General features: G+C 38.2%; 1 protein-coding gene across 1 annotated transcript; it reads right to left on the bottom strand.

Annotated features, from left to right (window-relative positions):
- Positions 1-2,964: 2,964 nt before the first annotated feature.
- LOC127575088 (cilia- and flagella-associated protein 221-like) lies at positions 2,965-19,944 on the bottom strand. The gene is made up of 8 exons (XM_052024739.1): positions 19,910-19,944; positions 19,213-19,392; positions 16,603-16,755; positions 13,025-13,125; positions 7,821-7,916; positions 6,705-6,809; positions 5,043-5,099; positions 2,965-3,276 (listed from the first exon to the last, which is right to left on the bottom strand). The coding sequence occupies exons 2-8, from the start codon at positions 19,375-19,377 to the stop codon at positions 3,150-3,152; spliced, it is 804 nt and encodes a 267-aa protein (XP_051880699.1). The 5' UTR covers positions 19,378-19,392; positions 19,910-19,944; the 3' UTR covers positions 2,965-3,149.
- Between the last annotated feature and the right edge of the window lie 1,347 nt (positions 19,945-21,291).

The following is a 21,291-nucleotide window of genomic DNA, read 5'->3' as shown; positions in this document are numbered from 1 at the left end:
ACCCATCAAATGCCTCCCAAGCACCTCTAACTCTTCTATAGCAGAGCCTGCAAGTCTCACTTTAACCTCATCAGCCACCACAGAAGCCCTAGAACTGGAATGGAAGCAAATTATTCCCTAGCCAGATAGATCATTTCAGAAGAAAATAAATAACAACTACAGAAAAGTCAACCAAATCGCAGAGCCATTGTAAAAAACACAATTTATCACACTTATTAATAGTTTGACATGACAATGGTAAAGTGACTTCATTTCTATTTGTATCATTTGTATCTGAGAAATCTGCTGTGCCTGTTTCAGATAAAGAAAGCTTTTATACCCTAAGTGTAGATGACACTTCCATTAAGTACTTTCATTGTAGAATTAGACATTATGTTATAATCATTGTACCTATTTTTACCTTTTAAAATTCATTTGAAGAACAAACACCCCAAAGCACGTTATACATGAATTGCTTCATTAGATTTCAGTGGCAAAGTACATTGCTATGAGCACCTTATTTTAACTTAATTAATTATAATGAAAAGAAAAATATTAGATGATAGGAAATATTGTGATGTAAACAGATCCTGCCATTAAATGCCACAATAATGAATGATGTGAATGAGGTAATATTTGTTCAATATTTCATCAAATTATGAAAAATAATTCAAGGAAGATTCTGTATAACGCTGTATAATGCATCTCCTGTGCCATGACACAATGAGTGTTGCACACAAATTAGGATCAATTAGCTGAACTCATGGAATCATACAGCTCAAATGAAGGGAATTCAGCCCGTAATGACTGGGCACTTTGAAAGAGTTATTTACTTAATCCTGTCCTTTGCCCTGTAATCCTGTATATTTTTCTGTTTAGCAAGTTATAAAGTAATTTTATAAGTATATCAGGAAAAACAGCTAGAGGGTAGTTAGGGAAAGAGTGGGCCCCCCTAGGGAGCAAAGGGGTAATCTACAGTATGTGTGAAGCCAGGCAATGTGGGCGAGTCCTAAATGAATACATCTCATCCGTATTCACCAAGGAGAAGGATGTCGAAGATAGTGAGTTCAGGGAGGGGTATGTAGTTAATCTGGAGCAGGTCAGTATCAAGAAGGAGGAGATGTTAGATGTCATGGGATGTATGAGGATTGATAAATATCCAGGGCTGGATGAGCTATCCCAGTTTGCAATGAGAAGCAGGGGCTGAAGTCCTGACAGAGATTTTTGCAGGTGTGGTACCAGAAAACTGGAGGATAAGCTAATATTCCTCTATTTAAGAAGGAAAGCCAGAATATGCCAGGTAATACAGGCCGGTGAGCCTTAGGTCAATGGTAGGGAAATTGTTGAGAAAATCCTAAGGGATAGGATTTATGTACATTTAGAAAGGCAGGGACTGATCAGGGATAGACAACAAGGCTTTGTGAAGGGGTAATCCTGCCTCACTAATCTGATTAAGTTTTTTTGAGGAAGTAACTAAGAAGATTCATGAAGGCAGGGCAGTAGACATTGTCAAGATGGAGGATTTGACAAGACATGGTTGGCTGGTCCAGAAAGGTAGATGGGATCCAAGGACTGATGGCTAATTGTTTCCAAAATCGGCTAGGTGAAAGAAGGCAGTGGTAGTGGTGGAAGGATACTTTTCTGATTGGCAGTCTGTGATGAGTGGTGTACTGCAAGGATCAGTGCTGGGATCCTAGTTGTTTGTGATATATATTAATGATTTGGCTGTGAATGTGGAAGGTATGTTAAGTAAGTTTGCAGATAACACAAAAGTTGGTGGTGTTGTGGATAGTGAGGAGGGTCTAAGGCTACAGCAGGATATACATTAGTTGGAAAGTTGGACAGATCATTGGCAGATGGAATTCAGTCCTGACAAGTGCAAGGTGATGCATTTTGGGAAGTCAAATAGGGGTAGGACATATATAGTAAATAGTAGGGTGCTAAAGAATGTTGATGAACAGAGGGACCTTGTGGTTCAATCCATTGTTCCTTGAAAGTGACAACCCAGGTTAATAGGGTGGTGAAGAAGGCATATGGTATGTTTACCTTCATAGGTCAGGGCATAGAATATAAAAGTTGAGTCGTTATTTTGCAACTTTGCAAAATACTGGCTAAACTGCACTTGAGTAACGAGTATTGTATGCAGTTTTATGACTCAGATTGAAAGAGGGAAGTACTGTCAAATAGTAAACAGCTATTTCATAAGAACTGCTGTCTTCCACAATGTAAGTCACAAGAGTTCCATGCATTTGTACCATCTTGAGGTAGAATGGTTTACCTCATAAAATTTGTCAGTCACCACACTGGAGTGGTGTACATGCACTATTGATGAATGAAGACTTAATTTTGCCTCCTTTCAAAGCTAAAGCCAGAAAATAAATGAAATTAATCCACAAAATACAACACAGATAGATTGACAAAGCCACCTGCATTACATGAAACATCAAGTATGAAAATTAGCAAGAAATTAGTGTGCATTATTCTCAGGGAATACCAGTGAATTTATAAAAAAATAAAGATTTATGCCAACCTGTAGTGGACTTTGTTCCCAGTATTAGGAGGAGTATAATGAGGTCAGTCATTAGGTTACACTAAATAGAAGCACGTTTACTTGATGTGATACCTTAGGACCTAGAGTTATGGATAAATTAAACATTAATATTTTGACCTAATACTACTATCTACTACAAAGAGGCAAAGTTTCAGATTCAGAAAAAGAGGGCACCAATAATATCCTCAATCAATTGATTTTTTTTGTATGCAGGCTTATTTCTCATTTCCTTTAACATTCCATCAGTTTTTTGCTAGAGCTACAGTGGGAGATTGGAAAACATTCACCATAAAAAAGCCATGCAGAAATAATTCCTTGAGTACAGTTTATTACCTTTAAAATGAATACAACTGAAATGCAGAACATCATCACAATAATGAAGAATTTGTGAATTTAATTCTAGTTTTGACGTTATATACAACAGTTCACTCTAAATGTATTCCAATGTGGGCACATAGAATTTCTAGTACATAATAATGGCACAGTGTCAATATTCCATAGATAGATAATTTTACTTTGAGCAACTTTAAAAAAAAAGTGATTGTAAGTATTAAAATGGTTGTGTACCAAGCAGCACACATGTCTTTTTGAAACTGCAATGTAGTACTGAATGTCAATTTCAGTTTAGAAGCAACATCTTGTTGATACTTAAACGTTTTAGGTGCTCCATTCGGATTTGAAAATCTGATCCCAGCCGGTTGTTCTGTACTTGTAGAGAATTCTCCAAAAGTTGTTCTCTTACTTCCCTGAAAATATGATCACTGGTTAGCACAGGTGAGAACAGAGGAAGTGGAGTAGAATCTATGCACAAGATGCACTAATTCCCTTAAAGCCACACACCAGGCTGACTTGAAAATTTATCATTGGACTTTCACTGTCACTAAATCCTGAAGCACCCTGGTGTTCCGACAAGATGTGGACTGCAGAAGGTCAAAAGGCAGCTAACCACCCCCCATACAATGGTAATTAAGGATAGGCATTAAATGCCAGCCTTACCAGCAATGGTCACATTCCAAGAAAGAGGAATTTCCATGGTGGGGGAGGGGGGGGTCCCAATTTCCCATGGCAGCTTTAGTGGAAGAATGGTGGAACACCCAACAAATAGCTGGAATTTTTGCCGTTACCATAAAAAATTGACAGAATTTAAGAGGGAATTTTAAGGTGTTGCCTCTTTAAATTAAGGAGCTTACAGCATGCTAACAGAATGAATTAAGAAAATACTGGATGCATAACAATGTTGAACACTGAACCAATTCTCTTGATTTATCTGAATGAAAGTTTATCAATTTCAAACATGCTGTCCTTGTTTAAATTACTCTATTTGTGGTGCATTTGTATAAAATAATAGAGCTTGGTTGACAGCTTATGTTCACAAAACTTTTGCAAAGGACAAGCATGTTATGATTACACGTATCTGCAGTATATGTTATAGACACTTATATGGGTTTCAGTTATCCATCATTAACAGAAACCCATAAAAATGGCATGCACAATCATTTAAATAAATTTCCTCTTGCTTTCTGCTGCTCTTCCCTTTGGATTAAGGTGAGAGACAATGAAGCCACTGGGTAAATTTTATCATAAAGCCACATTTCCCAAATGTGATGAAATAAAATTTGACTATATCTGACACTATGCGTTCTCAAAGCCTGTAAATATTGAACTTTGAATCTAATCAGATAACAGGGCAAAAATTTTGTCATTTCTCTGGTTTATCCTTATCATAGACATTGAACAATATTTATAAATAGAAATCTTCTTTTGAAATATAGTAATGCATATAACATAATTAATAAATCCTTGGTTTCTCCCTCATACTTGGTGAAGAAAATGAGGTACATTGCTTGGCATGATTCAACTACTTCACAAAATAAACTTAAATTTGTACCTACAAAATTTTATTTCCTAAAAAGTGCTTTAGAATACTGCAAATTGACTTTTATTCCCTGTTCAATTGCTCCTGAAAGAGAACACCTTAGTCATCAGCCATTGATAGACAACCAGCTGATTTTTGTGTGGTCCTGTACCCAGCATCCACAGATTTCTTCTTTAAAGTATGTAATAGGTTTTTTTGTCAGTTGATTTAACCATTTTTTGCATCTGTTCAGATACTAAGTAATGATATTCATTAATAAAACAAAATGTATTTTTCAATCCTTTGCTTGTTATATGAATTTTAGCAATTTTACAAGTTAATTATGACTTACTAAGATCCTTAAATATGAGCTGTTTTTGCAATGATTTTCTTTAATTCTTTTGATGTTAAAATTGCAAGCTATTAGTTCTTTTTTTATATCAGCAATAAAAATGATTTACTGCTTATAATTTCCTGACCACAGATGATTAAATGCTGTATCTCCCATTTTACAAGTGAAACAACCATTGATGCAAGGGCTCAGTTTTCATTGTTGTATTGGCTAAATGCTATTAAAAAATATAACAACAGCATGTGAAGTTCTTAGATATTTCAAAGAAGCAATAATTGGTTACAGAGTGTTTATGTTATATTTACCTTGGAGTCGGTTGAACAGGAGTCAATATTTGTGAAGATTTTGGCTTTATGGGCTTACTGGGGGAAAAATAAATAGGTAATTAATGTTCCTTTCAATACCATTTAAAGAATCATAATTTCCTGTTTATTCCTCCTCTTTAATCTGTCCTTCCTAGATAGAAATAAGTGATAGAATTGTTTCAAAAATTGATTTTAAAATAGATAAATGAATAAGTAAAAAAATAAGTTACTAAAAAGTAAAATAAATGTTAAAGTAACAATTATTATTGCGAATAGCTTGAATTTATGAAATGTTGGTGCGAATTCTTGTCGGCCCTGTGGTCAACATAACAAAACCTATGTGATTTGCTCTAACATATGAATCACTATCAATTTTTGTCTTAAGTGCTTCTGGAAAGCACCTGGAAACATTTTGCTGCATTAAATGTGCTTTACAAATGGAATTTGTTGTTGACACCTTGCCAAGCTGAATCATGCTCAAATTTTTGTTACATTAAATGTACCACCCTCATCAACTTTCCAAGTTATCTCTGACAAATTAAATCTAGTTATTCAGACACAACCTATATTGATGATTTATTTAAGGAAGCCAGGCAGTAGAGCACAGATTTTTTAGCAGTGAATATCAGTCACTTCATTACAATTTTAGAATTTCTGTCTATGTATACTTTCATTCCAAATCCACTGTCAATACTTTATCCCTCCTCCGACAGTGCAACCTTCTACACTACAAAGAGAAATGAATGCATAATGTTTATGATCTTATTTTAAAAGAGGCCTAAGTGAGATTTAAATTGTGTACTATGCTATAAATACTGCTGTGAAACTCACTGGAACTAAAAAAACTAATGTTATATATGTATTGCAATACTCCCCTCCACATAAATATTTCGCATTTTTATGTTTTATATAACATTATTTATGGAGGAATCATGTGTATATTTTCTATTCATTGTTGTGTGCTTCGTAAATATTAATTAAAAACTGGCCACTTTGTACCCTGATCTGCTTGGTGTGATTAACTTAATTTGATTGGCAGCTCAGCCAACTTTGCTGATATCTTTTGTAACATTACCATCTAGTTGTCTCTTTGTGCAGTTTCTCTAGATTACTAGTCACGGTTATCATTCAATCACAAAGGCATAAGAAATAGAAGTAAGAATAGAGCAAATGGCCTCCTGAGCCTGCTCTGCCATTCACTAACCCCCCAACTCATTCACTTTCCTGTCTGATACCCATATGCCTTGATTTCCTTTAATATCATCTGCCAATCTCTTACCCACTCAATCTGAATATACCTCTGTGTTTTCTTCATGGCAAACTTCTCATCACAGCTCAGTAACAAGCAGTGATAACATTAGCAGGCTCTTTTTGATTGGCATATGCATGGACAACAGCTATTCTTTCCCTGGGATTTCTATTCAACTTCTTGATCTTCTGAAAAGGCATAGATAAGACTTGCACAAAGTTAATGAGATTCATTTTACCAAGTTTTTATAATATGCCTATTATTCATGGATACCAGCTTTCCTTTCCATTAACATTGTGAATGGGAGATCATTCCAATACTGCTAATTTACCAGCCTGCCAAAACTGAATATAACCTCAAACATTGTATGTAGCTAAGAAAGATGAAAGAAATCAATGTGGGCGAATACTTACTCATCCTCTTGTTCTGCTTCAAATTTTGGATTCTCTGATAATGAACTTTGAATCATTGTGAATTCGGCTTCCAACATTTCTGGTGTTAATACCACTTCTTCAGGACTATGATGCAAAATTCAACAATTATTGCAAACACCATTTTTTTAAATGAATGCAATACAGGTCTAATTTTATTCCATTTCAATTTTCATTTGTACTTTAACTATCAGGTTAAGGACAAGAACAGTCATCGGAAGATTTAGGCTTTTCACTGCTTTTGGCACTTCAATCTTTTTTGGTAACTTGTAAACGTCATAAACTGAAATTGCCAAACCAAGACATTGCAAATGTCAGAATTTTGAAATATAAAGACTGGAGTTGTTTATTTTCTGAGGTCAATGAAGTTAATGAACTCTTTGCACAGACTAGCAGCTGTAATGTGCCTTGTCAAACGACAAGGTGCTACTTCCCAAACTGCATTAAGTTTTATTGGAAAATTGTAGGAGAATAAGGATTGAGAGCTCAGTGGGAGAGGGACGGAGAACTAAAGTGACATATGACTGAATGTTTAGGGTCACACTGGATGTGTTCTGCAAAGCTGTCACCCACACTGTGCTCATTCTCCTCCAGAGCAGTTCACAATCTGAGTAGTCAATACAGCACACTAAATTAAAAGGAATATGAGTAAGGTGCAAACTTCAGCGGAAAAGTGTGTTTGTGGCTTTGGATGGAAGGAAGAGAAGAAATAAAAAGGTAGGTGTTGTATCATCTGTGGTTGAATGGGAAGGTGCTCTGGGAACATGTACAGGTGAAGATGGGAGACAAATCCAAGTGATCCAGAGTGAAATGTCCCTTTGGAATGCTGAAAAGTGAGGGGCAGGGAAGATGAGACTGGTGGTGGCATTATGTTGGAAATGTCAGTAAGTGTCTTTGCTGTCTGATAGTTTCCTTTAAAGAAAGTACCTTCTGCAATTTCTTCTAATGAACTCATGCCATTTATTCTATGTTGGCTAATTGTGTATATGACCAATTTTCCCATTTACTCATGGCATATATGAAGATCCAAAGGATTATTTTGCTCATATGTCAATTAATAGAATGCATAAATGTAAAACTGTATATTTTAAAATGTACCTTTCCATGGTTACGTTTTCCTTGTTTTCATCTACTTTATGATCCAATTGCAAAGGAACATCAACAGGAAGCATATCCAATGAAAATGGATCATTCCTAGACAAACAATATATTAAGTAATCAGACATGCTAAAATGCAGTGATGCATAGTTTGCTGCAGTAGTTTCTAATGTAGTGTAAAATGATTTCATAAATACTAGTATTCAGAATTGTCTCCAAGTTGGCTGCTAAAAATGGCATTAAAATCACTGTGGCCAGAGCAGTGAAAATAAAAATGTCAGATCATTACTTTTGAATACTTTTTATAAATTCTGGTGGAATGCTGCCAGTGTGGCTGCCTTTAACTGTTTATTAAATTTGTAGCTACTTCAGATAATTTGAAGTATTTCACTCTATTTGAGTAAAATACTAATAATAATGAAGGTGGAAAAGTGGAAACGTTGCACCATATCAGTTTGAATCATATTAGCTAACTGGGAACTGGTGACTACTGAACTGGAAGGAAATTCTAATTCATCTCATTTAGGGTACATGGCAGTTGGGTGAGATGGTGGACAGTCTATGGAAATCCAGGGTGCTGAACTAACGGTGAATTTTGCAGATACCTTAGCTGAACTCAATTAACTAAGTCTTGATGAGAGGGAAGAACCTTGGATTAAATATTTCATTCAAACTGTAATGCAGAATGTAATAGATAAATTGTAAAAAAGCAGCTTTTTAAGATAAAGATAATAAGTAATTTGCAGTTACATCTAATTATAACATTTAAAAATATGGTTAAATGGAGTGCATGGTGCTTTAAACAGTATTATCTTCATTGCGAGGACATAAGAATTGCTAAAATTTCTAATGGCTGTAAGGGTTTCTAAATGTAATTAAGCCAAAAATGACTATAAGCTTAAACCTGGTAAAATCAAATGCTTGTTCAAATGATCTCAGTTCTCATAATCCCAAATTCCCCATAATGAATTATTCTTGTATAAACCAGAACTAGTAAATTTATCTGCTTCCTTTAGGACATCCTATGCTTAAAGATATTTAGTTAGTCCAAAGAGATAATTGAGAATAAGTCCAATCCAAGCTTTTAAAGAAGACAGATTATAAACAATAACAGAAATTTAAAATAGTACAATTTTCATTTTTATGGTGCCTTGAAGGAAGAAGCATGCCTAATGTACCATATGACAACTACATATTAAAGATACTAACTACACTTCTCTTTTCAGCCAGTCCCTCAGAATTGAGGATGATTTGCTTTCACTCTTTTTTTGTGGTATTTGAGGTGACTGATGAGTCCTTTGAGGGATCCCCATTTCACCACAGGTATGTGGTACTTGAAGGAACAGGTGGATGGGTTGTTTGGAACGTTTGTGCCTCTTCAGATATTTGTGCTTGGTCTCCAAATGCTCGTATTGTAGAGACTCCAGGTGATCTGTGCCTTTCTGGGTGCTTTAACCATTTTGAGCAGTCTAGTTCTGTGGCAGCACTTACCATTTGCAGCTGCACAGCTCCCATCAAAATGGAGGCCTAACTTCTGCAGTCATCCCATGAAGTAAAACTGATCCTTCAGCAATAGAAACTGGAGCCCTAGGACCTGGGCCAAACTTATGGTCTTCTGACAGTTCATTCTGTTAAAAGACTGCCAACCTTTTCTAAATACCTCAAATAATAAAAGACAGAAACAGCTGAAATAAAAAGCTTTACTCATTCATTTTTTCAGGATCCAGGCAATGCTACCAAAGCTAATATTCACTGCCTTTTTCCAATCGTCCCTGATAACGTAATGATGAACAGCACTCTCACAGTTCTGTCACGGAAGGAGTTCCAGGATGGTTACTGCTCAGAGGCGAATCTGCATTTGGTGGTGTTACCCTGCTACCCTTGAGTGCAGAAATTCTGGACTTGGGAAAAAGCTGTAAGAACAACTCACACAAGCAACTCCAGTGCACTGTGCCTCATGGCAGGGAGAATGAAAACCCAGGGTAGTTGATGAGATGCCAATCAAATAATTTGACTTGTTCTGGATGGTTTCAGAAAATTGTTGGAGCTGCACTAATCCAGGCAAGTGGAGATATTCCATCATAGTCCACAGAGGGTGGAGTGCCAGAAAGTGAGTCATGGATGCTAGCCTTTGAACCACACTCATAACCAAAGTATTTTTGTGGCTGGTTCAGCTAAGCCTCTGGGTAATGGCAACCCCACGGCTATTTATTGTAGAGGTACGGCGATGGTAATGCTATTTATTGAATGTCAAGGATAGGTGATTCAACTCTCTCCTGTGGCTGATAGTCACTGCCTGGTATCCCTGTGACTTGAACATTACTTGGCACTCATGTCCTTGACCAAATGCTGTCCAGGCCCTGCTGTACACAGGTATGGACTGCTTGTTTGAAATGTGCAACCATGAGCGAACATCCCCACCTGTGATCCTTGATGAAGGTGGTTGACCTAGGAATGTCGCCCTTAGGAATTTCTGCAGTGATGTCCTGAGGCTGGGAGTATTGACCTCCAACAACCATATCCATTTGTTTTCCCCTTGATATCCATTGATTTTAGTTTCTCTTGGGGCTCCTCGATGCCCGAGTCACAAGTTGTGTAAATGCCAAGAACAGTAACTCTCATTTCACCCTTGAAATATCGCACTTTCAGTACCATTTTTCACCATTTCTTATTTCTCACCATCAGAAACTACAGGGCCACTGTCCACATTCGGTCATCATTTGAACAAAAATCACTTCAGCAAAACTATTTAGCTGCTAGCTTCCAATGAGCTTGTGCTGAATAGGGAATTTATTTTTAGTCTGTAGTAGATGCCTCACTCTCCTTGGCTCTCAGTGAAGGTCCAGTTTTCTCTCTCATTTTCTTTCAATGAGACATAGCAACAGAATGCGATGGCAGTTAATATTCAAGCCCCCTTCCTATACTGAAATAAGTTTAACAATCCCTGACCAGGTTTACCACAAGAAAAATTATCATTTTGGTGAAAGTGTCAGGCATCCATGCAAGGAGACTCAGCAAGAAAACAATGCAAGTGGTGGGGGGGGGGGGGGTTTGAAATAATGGCTAGGGTGCTCCAGTCTACCTCCACTCACAAAATAACACTTCTTATTAATGGACTTACAAATCCTGTTAACATCAAGCCCTACACTAATGCTTAAGCAGACCTACAACCCTTTATCCCCTCATATAAAGGCAAAGGGTACTTGAGATGCTCGGTGGGTCAGGCAACATCTGTAGACAGAGAAATGTTTACATTTGAGGTCAATGAGTTTTTATCAGATCATTGACATGAAACATTGATTAGTTCTTGCTCTATGAATGCTGCCTGGCCCACTGAATATTTCTACCACGTTGCTTATAGTTCAGAATTGCAGTTTTGTTTTTCTTTGTCCTTTTGTGTTTGCACTGCACCATGCCACACTGTTGGTGCTGCTGGCTCACAGCTCTAGGGTCCCAAGTTCAAGCATAACCTTGGGCGCTATTTATGCGGAATTCTCTCCAGGGCTGCACGGTTTTCCCCTGGGTGCTCTGGTTTCCTTTCACATCCCAGATACACTGGCAGGTTAATTGGCCACTTAAACTACTTTTTAGAGTGGGCTAACGGTAAAAAGAATCAAAAGGGAGTTGTTGGGCAAGTGTGAGAGAGAGTAAATGGCAGGAAAACTGAGAAATATGGAGAGAGGGAATGGGACTAATTGTAAAAGACGCTAGTCTTCACTGAGGGGTCAGCGGTGGAAAGGGTGAGCAGCTTCAAGTTCCTGGGCATCAACATCTCAGAGGATCTATTTTGGGCCCAACACATTGATGCAGTCATGCAGCAGGCACGCCAGCGTCTCTACTTCATTAGGACTTTGAGGAGATTTTGTATGTCACCAAAGACTCTTGCAAATTTCTATGGATGTACAGTGGAGAGCATTCTGACTGGTTGCATCACTGCCTGGTATGGAGGCTCCAATGCACAGGATCGAAAGAGGCTGCACAGGGTTGTAAACTCAGTCAACTTCATCATGGGCATAACCCTTCCCGCCAGCAAGGACATCTTCAAGAAGTGGTGCCTCAAGAAGATAGCATCCATCATTAAGGACCCTCACCACTCGGGACATGTCCTCTTCATGTTACTACCATCAGGGAGGAGGTACAGGAGCCTGAAGACCCATACTTAATGTTTCAGGAACAGCTTCTTCCCCTTCGCCATCAGATTTCTGAATGGTCCATGAATCCATGAACACTACCTCGTTATTCCACTTTTGCACGATTTATTTATTTTTGTAAAACTTATAGTAATTTTTATGCCTTTACGTCTTATGCCTTTACAACAAATTTCGCGACATACATCGGTGATAATAAACCTGATTCTGATATTGTTCTCCTGGGAGCTGCCATGGAGCCAATTAGCTGGATGGCATCCTTCTTTGTCATTACAAGAATAAGCTGAAGCAGGTATTGTATCACAATGGCAGCAGAATACAAGGGTAGAATGCATGTGGTGACCACTATCAGGTTGAGAAACAGACATGCAAAGCAAAGTAAGAGGCTGATCAGAGAACCAGACCAGAATGGAGTTTCCCCAAAGGGAAAGATATTTTGAGTCCAGGGCTAGTGGAAGACAATCCATCATGAGTAGCACAATGAAAGCTTTTACTGTAACACTGCCATGTCCATCAGCATCTTAGAACAATGGGACTTTCACAAACTTTGATGACAAACAGCTCAGAGAATTGGCCACAAAACTGTCTGGACAGTGTGAATGAGCTAGTTCACAGAAGCTTCAGGACGACAGACATGTCTTTACAAGATCCCACCAGCAAGCTGAAAAGCAAAAGCTCAGCATATGTCACTAATGGGCTCAGTATAAGTCACTTAATGGGCTAAAAATGTGCTCTAAAGTGAAAATTGATTGCAATTAATGCTACTTAAACATACAATCTTTGCATGAAATGACATACATGGACAAACCAGTGGAGGCCCCTTGTACAGTGCTGCTTAGCATGTGCCCAAAATGCACTGTTCATCAAAAAAGTAACTTGGAATCCTTCATACTAACTTCAGTAGACAAAAGAGCATTTGCTTCAGGGTTAAAAGAATGTAACCACACAAAATTTTGCATAAATAAACTCATAAATATACATTTCTTTTGGTGTCACTTCTTGTAAATTGCAAAGTTGCAGTCAACTCCTACCATCGACAGTCCTAATAATACATACCATCGTGGCACCCACGTGCTGGTTAGAAAGTCAGTGGTAGTTAAGGACTTAAGAGCAGCAGAAGGAAACTTCTTCCAATTCATTAAACCTTTAATTATCTCCTGTATGAAAAAGAACAATAGTTAATAGGATTGATAATACATTATTTAGATTCGCTATTCAGAATTAACGTGATGACATAAATAAAGGTAAACAGTAATTAAACTCCAAATTGTGTTGTATTATTTGTTCATTATTGATATGCCAAGAAATCTATTTAATGTTTGAACTAGTGTTTTTTTTAAGAAAGATACTACATTCCTGATTTGTATAACTCAGGCAATCAGAAATTTTGTCAGTAAGTAATTGAACCATACAAACCAGCATTACTGGCTGATTTATGAAAATGAAAAACAAATGCAGATTCTGGAAATCTGGAAAGAAAGGAAATGCTGGAAAAATTCAGCTGGTCAAGTAGCATCTGTGTAAAGGGATATAGGTGGCTCATGTTGTGGGAGAATGTGGAATCAATGATACATATTTAAAAATATCAGACTTTTTCCTCTTAGGAGGGTTGTAAGTTTAGGAACTCTCTTTCTCAAAGGGTGGTGACAGCAGCATTTTCAAATATTACAAAGGCAGAAGTAGATCCTTGAGGACAGAAGAATGCAGAACTGAAGTTACATTTTGATCAGCCATGACCTATTGAATAGTGAAACAGGCTTGAGGGCCTCAGTAGCCTATTCCTGCTCCTAATTCATATGTTTGTAAATTCCATATACGGCAACAAATATTTTCATGTGTTCTGGGTAAATGAAACCATCAAGAGTCCACTAATGTAGCCATACTTTCCAATATCTATTTTGTCACCTCACTCCTTTTATTCCTGTAAAAGGACTACTATAAATTTGTTTCTAGGTTAGTAAGCTTCTGATTAATCTTCAAACTGGTTAGGAAGTTAAAGGCTTTCCTGCTCTGCTTTTGTCAACTGTGTCATGTTACCTTGACCTGGCCAACAACACAATGCTACCATCTGAATCTAATCCCTCAAGAACCAAAGCTATTCTAGTGTTTTGAAAGGGATCACAGCAGCCTTCCAACTGCCAATCTGCAGCTAATGGAGCTACCCTTTGTAAATACGATAGGGTGGACAAACAAGAAATGAGAACTAGAATTAACAGATAATACAAAAATCACCAAGTTTCATTTTTAAACTTTCAAACATGGGATATAGTCATTGCTACTAAGGCCAACACATTTCTAATTTCCTTCAAGAAGGTGATTGTGCATCTGTAAACTTAATTCCATCAAAATGTAGAAATGTATTGAAAATACTTCTAGGCAAGGAGAAGACTCTGAGTTTTGAGTCTACCAATATATCTGTTATCCTTCATACCTGGAGCCATTCTGATGAATCCCTGTTGTATCATTTTCAAAAAAAAATCTTGTCTTTCCTGAAGTGGTGTCCAGAATTGTACATAATACACATGTTGGGACCAGTGTTTTATCGAAATTTTGCATAATTCCCTGGATTTTGTATTTATGTCTCCCAAGTTTTAAACCCAGAATTTTATATGCCTTATTAACTACTTTGATTACCAGAACTGCCACCTATATAGATTACCCACAAGCATCCGCACATCTCCTGCTCTCTGCACCTGCATTCAAATCAGAAGTAAATGTCTGCATTTCTGCAAGAATTAAGGTTACTGATGAAGCAACTAATAATTGTTGACCTTGGAATTCTTCCTGAGGAAACAGTGCATTATTCAAAGGTTGAAATGAATGAGCTACACAATTGTAGCCAGTTTCTTTTGTACTAGATATGACTTCAGATGGTAGAAAATCTCCCCAATTCACTCTTCGATTTCAATTTAACCAGGGTTTCTTGACATCAGATTTTGTTGTATGCTCTCTTGACATCAAGGTAATTAAGTGTCTAGAATTCTGTCATCTCTGCAATTCAGCTTTTAGTCTATGTCTTGACCAAAGCTGTAATAAGAGGAAAAATGTGGTGATCAAACAGGAGGCATTTTTGCTCATATTTAACTTCACATCATAGAACTTCACAAGGTCCAGATTCAGTGCTGACCATTCCATTCCTTATGTATCTGAGAAAGTGGCTGACAGTCACACTTATATCCACAACTCATCAATTTGTTTGGTCCTTACTTGACTTGTCTGCAGGATAGCTCTTTCAAATGTTACTATCCTTCACCCTATCCCCGCAGTCCTGAAGAAGGGTGCTGACCCAAAACGTTGACCGCCTGTTTTTCTCCACAGATGCTGCCTGGCCTGCTGAGTTCCTCCAGCACCATAGTGTTTTTCATCTAGATTCCAGCATCTGCAGTCCTTTGTTTCTCTTCACACTATCCCCACCTAATATCAGATTGGGACAGTGTCTTTTTCTAACGAACATCAATGAAATGACTGGGATTCTTTTGATGACACAAGAAACTACAGATGCTGGAACCTGGAGTGAGAAAATAAATTCCTGGAGGAAGCCAGCATGTTGAGTAGCACCTGAGCAAGGAGAGGAATTGTCAACATTTTGGATCGAGACCCTGCATTAGGACTGAGAACGGGGAGGGAAGATAGCCAGTATATAGTGGAGAGGGGGGAGGGGTGATTCAAGGGCTGGTAGGTGATAGGTGGACTAAGAAGGGGTGATGGATGATAGGTAGGAGTCAAGTATGGGAGGAGGAGGAGGAGGGGGGGAGTTGAAAGTCAGATACAGGTAGGTGATAGGTGGAAGCAGACAAGGGAAAAACAAAAGAGGCAGATGGAGTCAGGTGAGGGTAGGGGAGGGCAAAGGTGGATACAGAGGTTGGAGGATGAAAAGCGCGGACACAAAAGCTGCAAGTTCTGGAATTTGGTAAGTAAAGAAGGTGATAATAGGAGCCGTTAAGGGAGAGATGGAGGGCAGATTGAACCAGATGTGGGAGTCGATATGGATGGCGAAGGATGTGGGTAGTAGGTGGATGAAACCAAAAGGGGGAGGGGGGAATGAAAATGGTTGATGAGGGGCTGGAGGTGGGTATGGGAAAGTGAACAAAAGCAGGAGGACTGGAGGTGAATCAGAGAGACAGAGAGAGGGTAAGGTAACCTGGAATTGGAAAATTCAATGTTCATATCATTGAGTTGTATACTAAGCAGGTGGAATAGGTAGTGTTCATCTCCTGGGTTTGTGTGGGCCTCACCCTGGCAATGGAGAAGGCCGAGGACTGGAAGTTGGTGTGCAAATGGGAAAAGGAGTTTAAAATGGCATGCAGCCAGGAACTCAGCATGGCCATTGCAGACAGAGAGTAGGTGCACTGCAAACTGGTCACCTAGTCTGTGCTTGGTCTCCCCGATGTAGAGGAGGCCAAATTGGGGGCAGCGAATGCAGTAGACAAGGTTGGAGGAGGTGCTTCCATTATAGGAAGCTACCCTTGAATAGCCTTCCAGCTATCTTAATTCCACACTCCTTAAGTGGTCTCACGAATATAAGAAGACTTGATTTTCTTTTTTCCTTTGTTTAATTTGATAGGATAATATTAGATAAAATAGTGAGATTGAAATTTTAATTTAAAAAAAAGCAAATGATCACAGCTCCTTACATCACGATCAAGAAATTTCTTCTGTGTGCTTGCAAAATTACTTCCATCTTTGCTGTCTATGACATATCTCGGCAGAGGACAAAGGTGAAATTCCAGATCTGTTTCAGCGAACGAAAGAGGCGTCTTAAATGCACAAAGATCAGGAACAAGGTTCTAGCAAAAGATAGGGTTAAAGATTATAGATATTATTGAATGAAATCTTGATTTAATTTTCTATACTTTTTCCTTCATCCAGAATATTATCCACAGCAAACCACACCAAACGGGAAAATTGTGATTTAACTGCATGAAGGAGTTTACCAGCATGTTGCAGACTTCATAGTTCCCAGCACTCTTTGGGTGTCCCCTCTTTCAGCCTGCAGTTTCCCTACTAATGATTATCCTCTGCCCTACGTTCTGTATTGGACCTTGGCAATATTTCATTACTTGTCCCCTGCATTTTCATCCACTTCCAGGTATCATCCTAAAAAATCCATAAATTAGCTGTTGTTGAAGGATATGTGTTAACAAGCTAAGAATAGGGAACATCATAAATATTCAAACAACAATTTTCTGCAGAACTATGGAATAGAAATTTCAGTGTGCAGAAATGCTTCATAAGTATGAATTCTGTGAAGAGAGATCAGACACTTCCATCAAGACCTTGAATTGACAGGTCCCAGGACCAAATTTAGACCATGATTAGAACATTTAGGCTGTTGTGAAAAAATGTGGAAAATCATAAGTCTGCATTATAGTGGGTTTTGGTCATGCAGAGGTTCTCTTTACAAGATGAACATTTTACCTCATTGGACAAAATGCCACTTGACTTTAAATGATTGCTTCCCTTGTTACTGTAACAGGGCAATAAATACCACCTCCTCGTAACTAGGCTCACTGTCCAGGTGGGAGCTATCTATGAAATTCAAACAAGCATGGAAGCAAGCAGTGCACTTTCCATTTCCAGCTGTGTACATTGTTGATGTTTCACCCTTAATTTACAAGATTTGCACAAATATTAATATTTCAAGCAAATCTTATAAAAGTATTCTCTTCAGGTCACTATCGATAAATCACTCAGTTTCCTCAGCATTGGAATATCAACATTTTGTCAAGTTTTACTTCCATGGAAAGTGCTGCTCTTAAGGTTAAGTTTTCATTCCTGTGGATAGTTCTTTCAATTACCTGTCGATAATTCTAGGCAGACAGGAGTGGGATTTTGTGGTTAAATTTAAAACTAACCTGTTTTCTACCTATCTAGATATGTATTTCAATATTCAACTAAAGTTTACTTATCGCTTTGCTATTTTATCTAGACAATGAAGCTCCATTATGATTCCTGGGTCCCTTTCAAAGTTTTCCTCTGCTAATTTATTCATTACATACCAAACGTTCAATACATTTTCATCTTGTGTTGTCTTTTTTCAAATTTATTCACAGGACAAGGCTTCACTAGGATTCACAGGATGTGGCCAGCATTTATTATCCATCCCTTAATCGCTTTCATAGATATTTGGCATGACTGAACCATTTCTAAGAACATTCATATGCTACAAAGTAGCCTCATAGACATTGTTCTGGAGTTAGATCAGATTTGAAAAGGACAATGGAATTCTATCCTCAAAGGACATGAACAATCTGGGTGTATTTTTACACAATCTGACAGTTTCATGGTCATCATTACAAATGTAGATCTTTCAATTAATAGTTAATTAAATTTAATTGCCATAATGCAGTCTAAATTTGCATCATTAGGACAATAATCCGGTAACAATACTATCAGGCTATCTAATATCCAGTCACTGTCAATGCAGGTTAGGCTTCACCAAAATAGTCTCACTGAGATCCGTGGCCTCCTGCAACCTGAAATGCAAGCTTGTGCCTGAACTGCTTTGCCCTCAAAGGTCAAGGTAGTAGTTAATTCTCAGCTTCCTAGCCAAAGGATCATTCAAGGCTGCTACTGTTGATCTATGCCACTTCTTCCATTTTGCTGCTCACTGCTGCATTGTGGAGATCACCCAAGTTCCTACGCAAGAAAAAATTCATTTACCTTTTCTTCAGCCCAGAGCTGTGGGCAAAGCCAGCATGGGGATTGTACTGAACTGTGGTCATCTCCAAAGTATAAGCATTCACAGACAGAACTTATTTGGTATTAACCCTTACAGAGATTTCTCAGGGAAACAGCTGTAATCCTTGAGGATCTCTGTGACCCCATTGCACAAAGAACAGGCTGCCTGCAGATTTGTTCTCCTCCACCCTGTCCAGATCCCTCCAAGCTCCTGGGAACCTCTGCTATTATTGCAGCATATATTGTTGAAATGGAGATATTCTCCAGTAGTATGAAGAGCATTGCTTGTATTGCGGAGATGTCCCTTTAGCGGATCGCTACTGAGGTCACAGTTGTGAGGGCTTGCAATAGATTAACACAACAAAATGTACAAAAACTGACACAAAACACACAAATTGCTGGAGGAACTGACAGGGTGCATATTTACACAAGATAACCTAACAACACTGCACTGGGAACCTTGCATTAATGCTGTTAGGGTATCATGCAATGATGTTTCAGTGCCAGTAAAATATAGGAAAGGTATTTTAAGCTATAATGGAATTTTTGCACTTACTACTTACAAATACATATAATGGATGATAGTCTGGTCGTTTGAGTAACCCTTTGGGGGGAAATAAAGTTGATGTGCCAGGGACTAATTTTTCATCTTCTCCTGAAGCTTTTACCATGTGCTGTTCATCCAAATGTGTGTCAGTTTCAAAATGTTTTTTGCCATTTAGTGACATTGAGATGCATTCATCCTGTAAAATAAACATTAAAAATAGCATTTAAAAAAAACTGGATTGGAATTTGCAATAATAACTATGGAAAGACAGTCAATGCCTCCTTTTACTGTTGAGTTAGGAACTGCTGGTGCCCGTATATCTACAGCTCAATATGGTAACCGAGAAATTGCCATCAGAAATGATCTGCTCCCTAAATGGATGTCCACTGACAATAACTTTTCCCTTATAACTAACAGTAACACAACACCTCACTAATAAGGCTATGGGTCAAGTGCTAGTAAATGGGATTAATACAGACAGATACCTGATTGTCAGCATGGCCAAAGGGTCTGTTTCTTAGCTGTATGACACTTGCGTCTTTTTAACGTTTTCCTCTTTCCACCTTATTTTCCCTTCCCGCCATGGCCTTTCCAATCCACCTCTGTTCTTACAGCTCCTAATGGGCTGCCAGACGAAGTCTGGAACTAATCCTGATGGAGTGAGATGGCCTTTCAACAGTTTCTTGTTCTTTTATTTTACTCCCAGTACTTACCTGTTGAACATCTCAGTGTTGGCCAAGGATTTTCATGGTTAATTGTTGCAAATGGCCTTTACCTTTTCTGGCACGGTTGTGGCATTTCTACTAAAACACTTGCTATTTACTTGGATCTGATGGTGGATTCGTCATTAATGCTTAATGACCCTTAGTCTGGGAAATTGATTAGATGTAATGGGGGAATTGATATATGTAGAAATCAAATCCTACCCATTTGTTCTAGGTGCATTTAGAGGTAAATCAAGCTCTTAAACTTTGAAAAGCTGACTTTCCATCACACCAGGAGATGTCTTGCCCCCGCTGTTTCCTATTGATTTCGACACTGTGCAAATAGCATGCCATTAGGATAGATCTTAATACTTCAGTTTTAAAAAATCATTACTGATTATGTTTCCTATAAGGCTGAACATTTGTGTACATATGGTGCAAAACAGGCATGGACTTGTTGAGATCAATCCCTGACTGCCCTTCCCCCAATCACCCCCTTCATTTAAACCAGCTGCAACCAATCTGCAGCAACCCAATAAAAGGTCATTTCATACCTGATTCCTATTTCAGTTATTTATAAAGAAGTAAGTGCATCATTTATCACTACATGATATTTACTTCCATTAATAATGATCATCCCAGATATTTTTAATAAATTAATTTCAATGAGGCCAATTAGCATGAGTATGTCCTTTTTGAGGAGATTCTGCTCCTTTTCTGGTCCAAAATATCAAGACTACTCAGAGCAGATGAATGTACTGCAATCGTGTCCTTGCAATGTGTGCAGTTTTGGCAATTTTTTCCACAAGCAGAAATTGCCAGATCTATAGTTGCTCATCTTAACTGGAAAAGAGATGAATAAGTTTGGAAAATGAATGGATGTTAAAGGTGCAACATCTTGCAAACATTTTCCCCATTTATATTGGAACTTAGATGATAAATAAAATTCTTATTTGAGATATTTAATGGCTAAGTTATGTTCTTGAATGTTTAGAAAACATAGAAAACCTACAGCACAATTCAGTCCCTTCGGCCCACAAAGCTGTGCCAAACATGTCCCTACCTTAGAAATTACTAGGCTTACCCATAGCCCTCTATTTTTCTCAGGTCCATGTACCTATCCAACAGTCTCTTAAAAGACCCTATCATATCCGCCTCCACCACTGTTGCTGGCAGCCCATTCCATGCACTCACCACTCTCTGAGTAAAAAACTTACCCCTGACATCTCCTCTATACCTACTCCCCAGCACCTTAAACCTATGTGCTCTTGTGGCCACCATTTCAGCCCTGGGGAAAGGCCTCTGACTATCCACCCGATTAATGCCTCTCATCATCTTATATACCTCTATCAGGCCCCCCCTCATCCTCCGTCGCTCCAAGGAGAAAAGGC

This window comes from Pristis pectinata, chromosome 1, assembly GCF_009764475.1.
Source record: "Pristis pectinata isolate sPriPec2 chromosome 1, sPriPec2.1.pri, whole genome shotgun sequence".
Classification (NCBI taxonomy): Eukaryota; Metazoa; Chordata; class Chondrichthyes; order Rhinopristiformes; family Pristidae; genus Pristis; species Pristis pectinata.
Note: the sequence above shows the minus strand (reverse complement) of the source record. Positions and strands in the feature narration are given on the sequence as shown.

Coding starts and splice junctions, on each gene's coding strand:
- LOC127575088 (XM_052024739.1), bottom strand. CDS start 19,377: ATGTCACTAAATGGCAAAAAACATTTTGAAACTGACACACATTTGGAT. Junction 6,810..7,820: donor GAAAACGTAACCATGGAAAG/GTACATTTTAAA, acceptor TTTGCATCATAG/TCCTGAAGAAGTGGTATTAA. Junction 3,277..5,042: donor CCTGTTCAACCGACTCCAAG/GTAAATATAACA, acceptor TCATATTTTCAG/GGAAGTAAGAGAACAACTTT.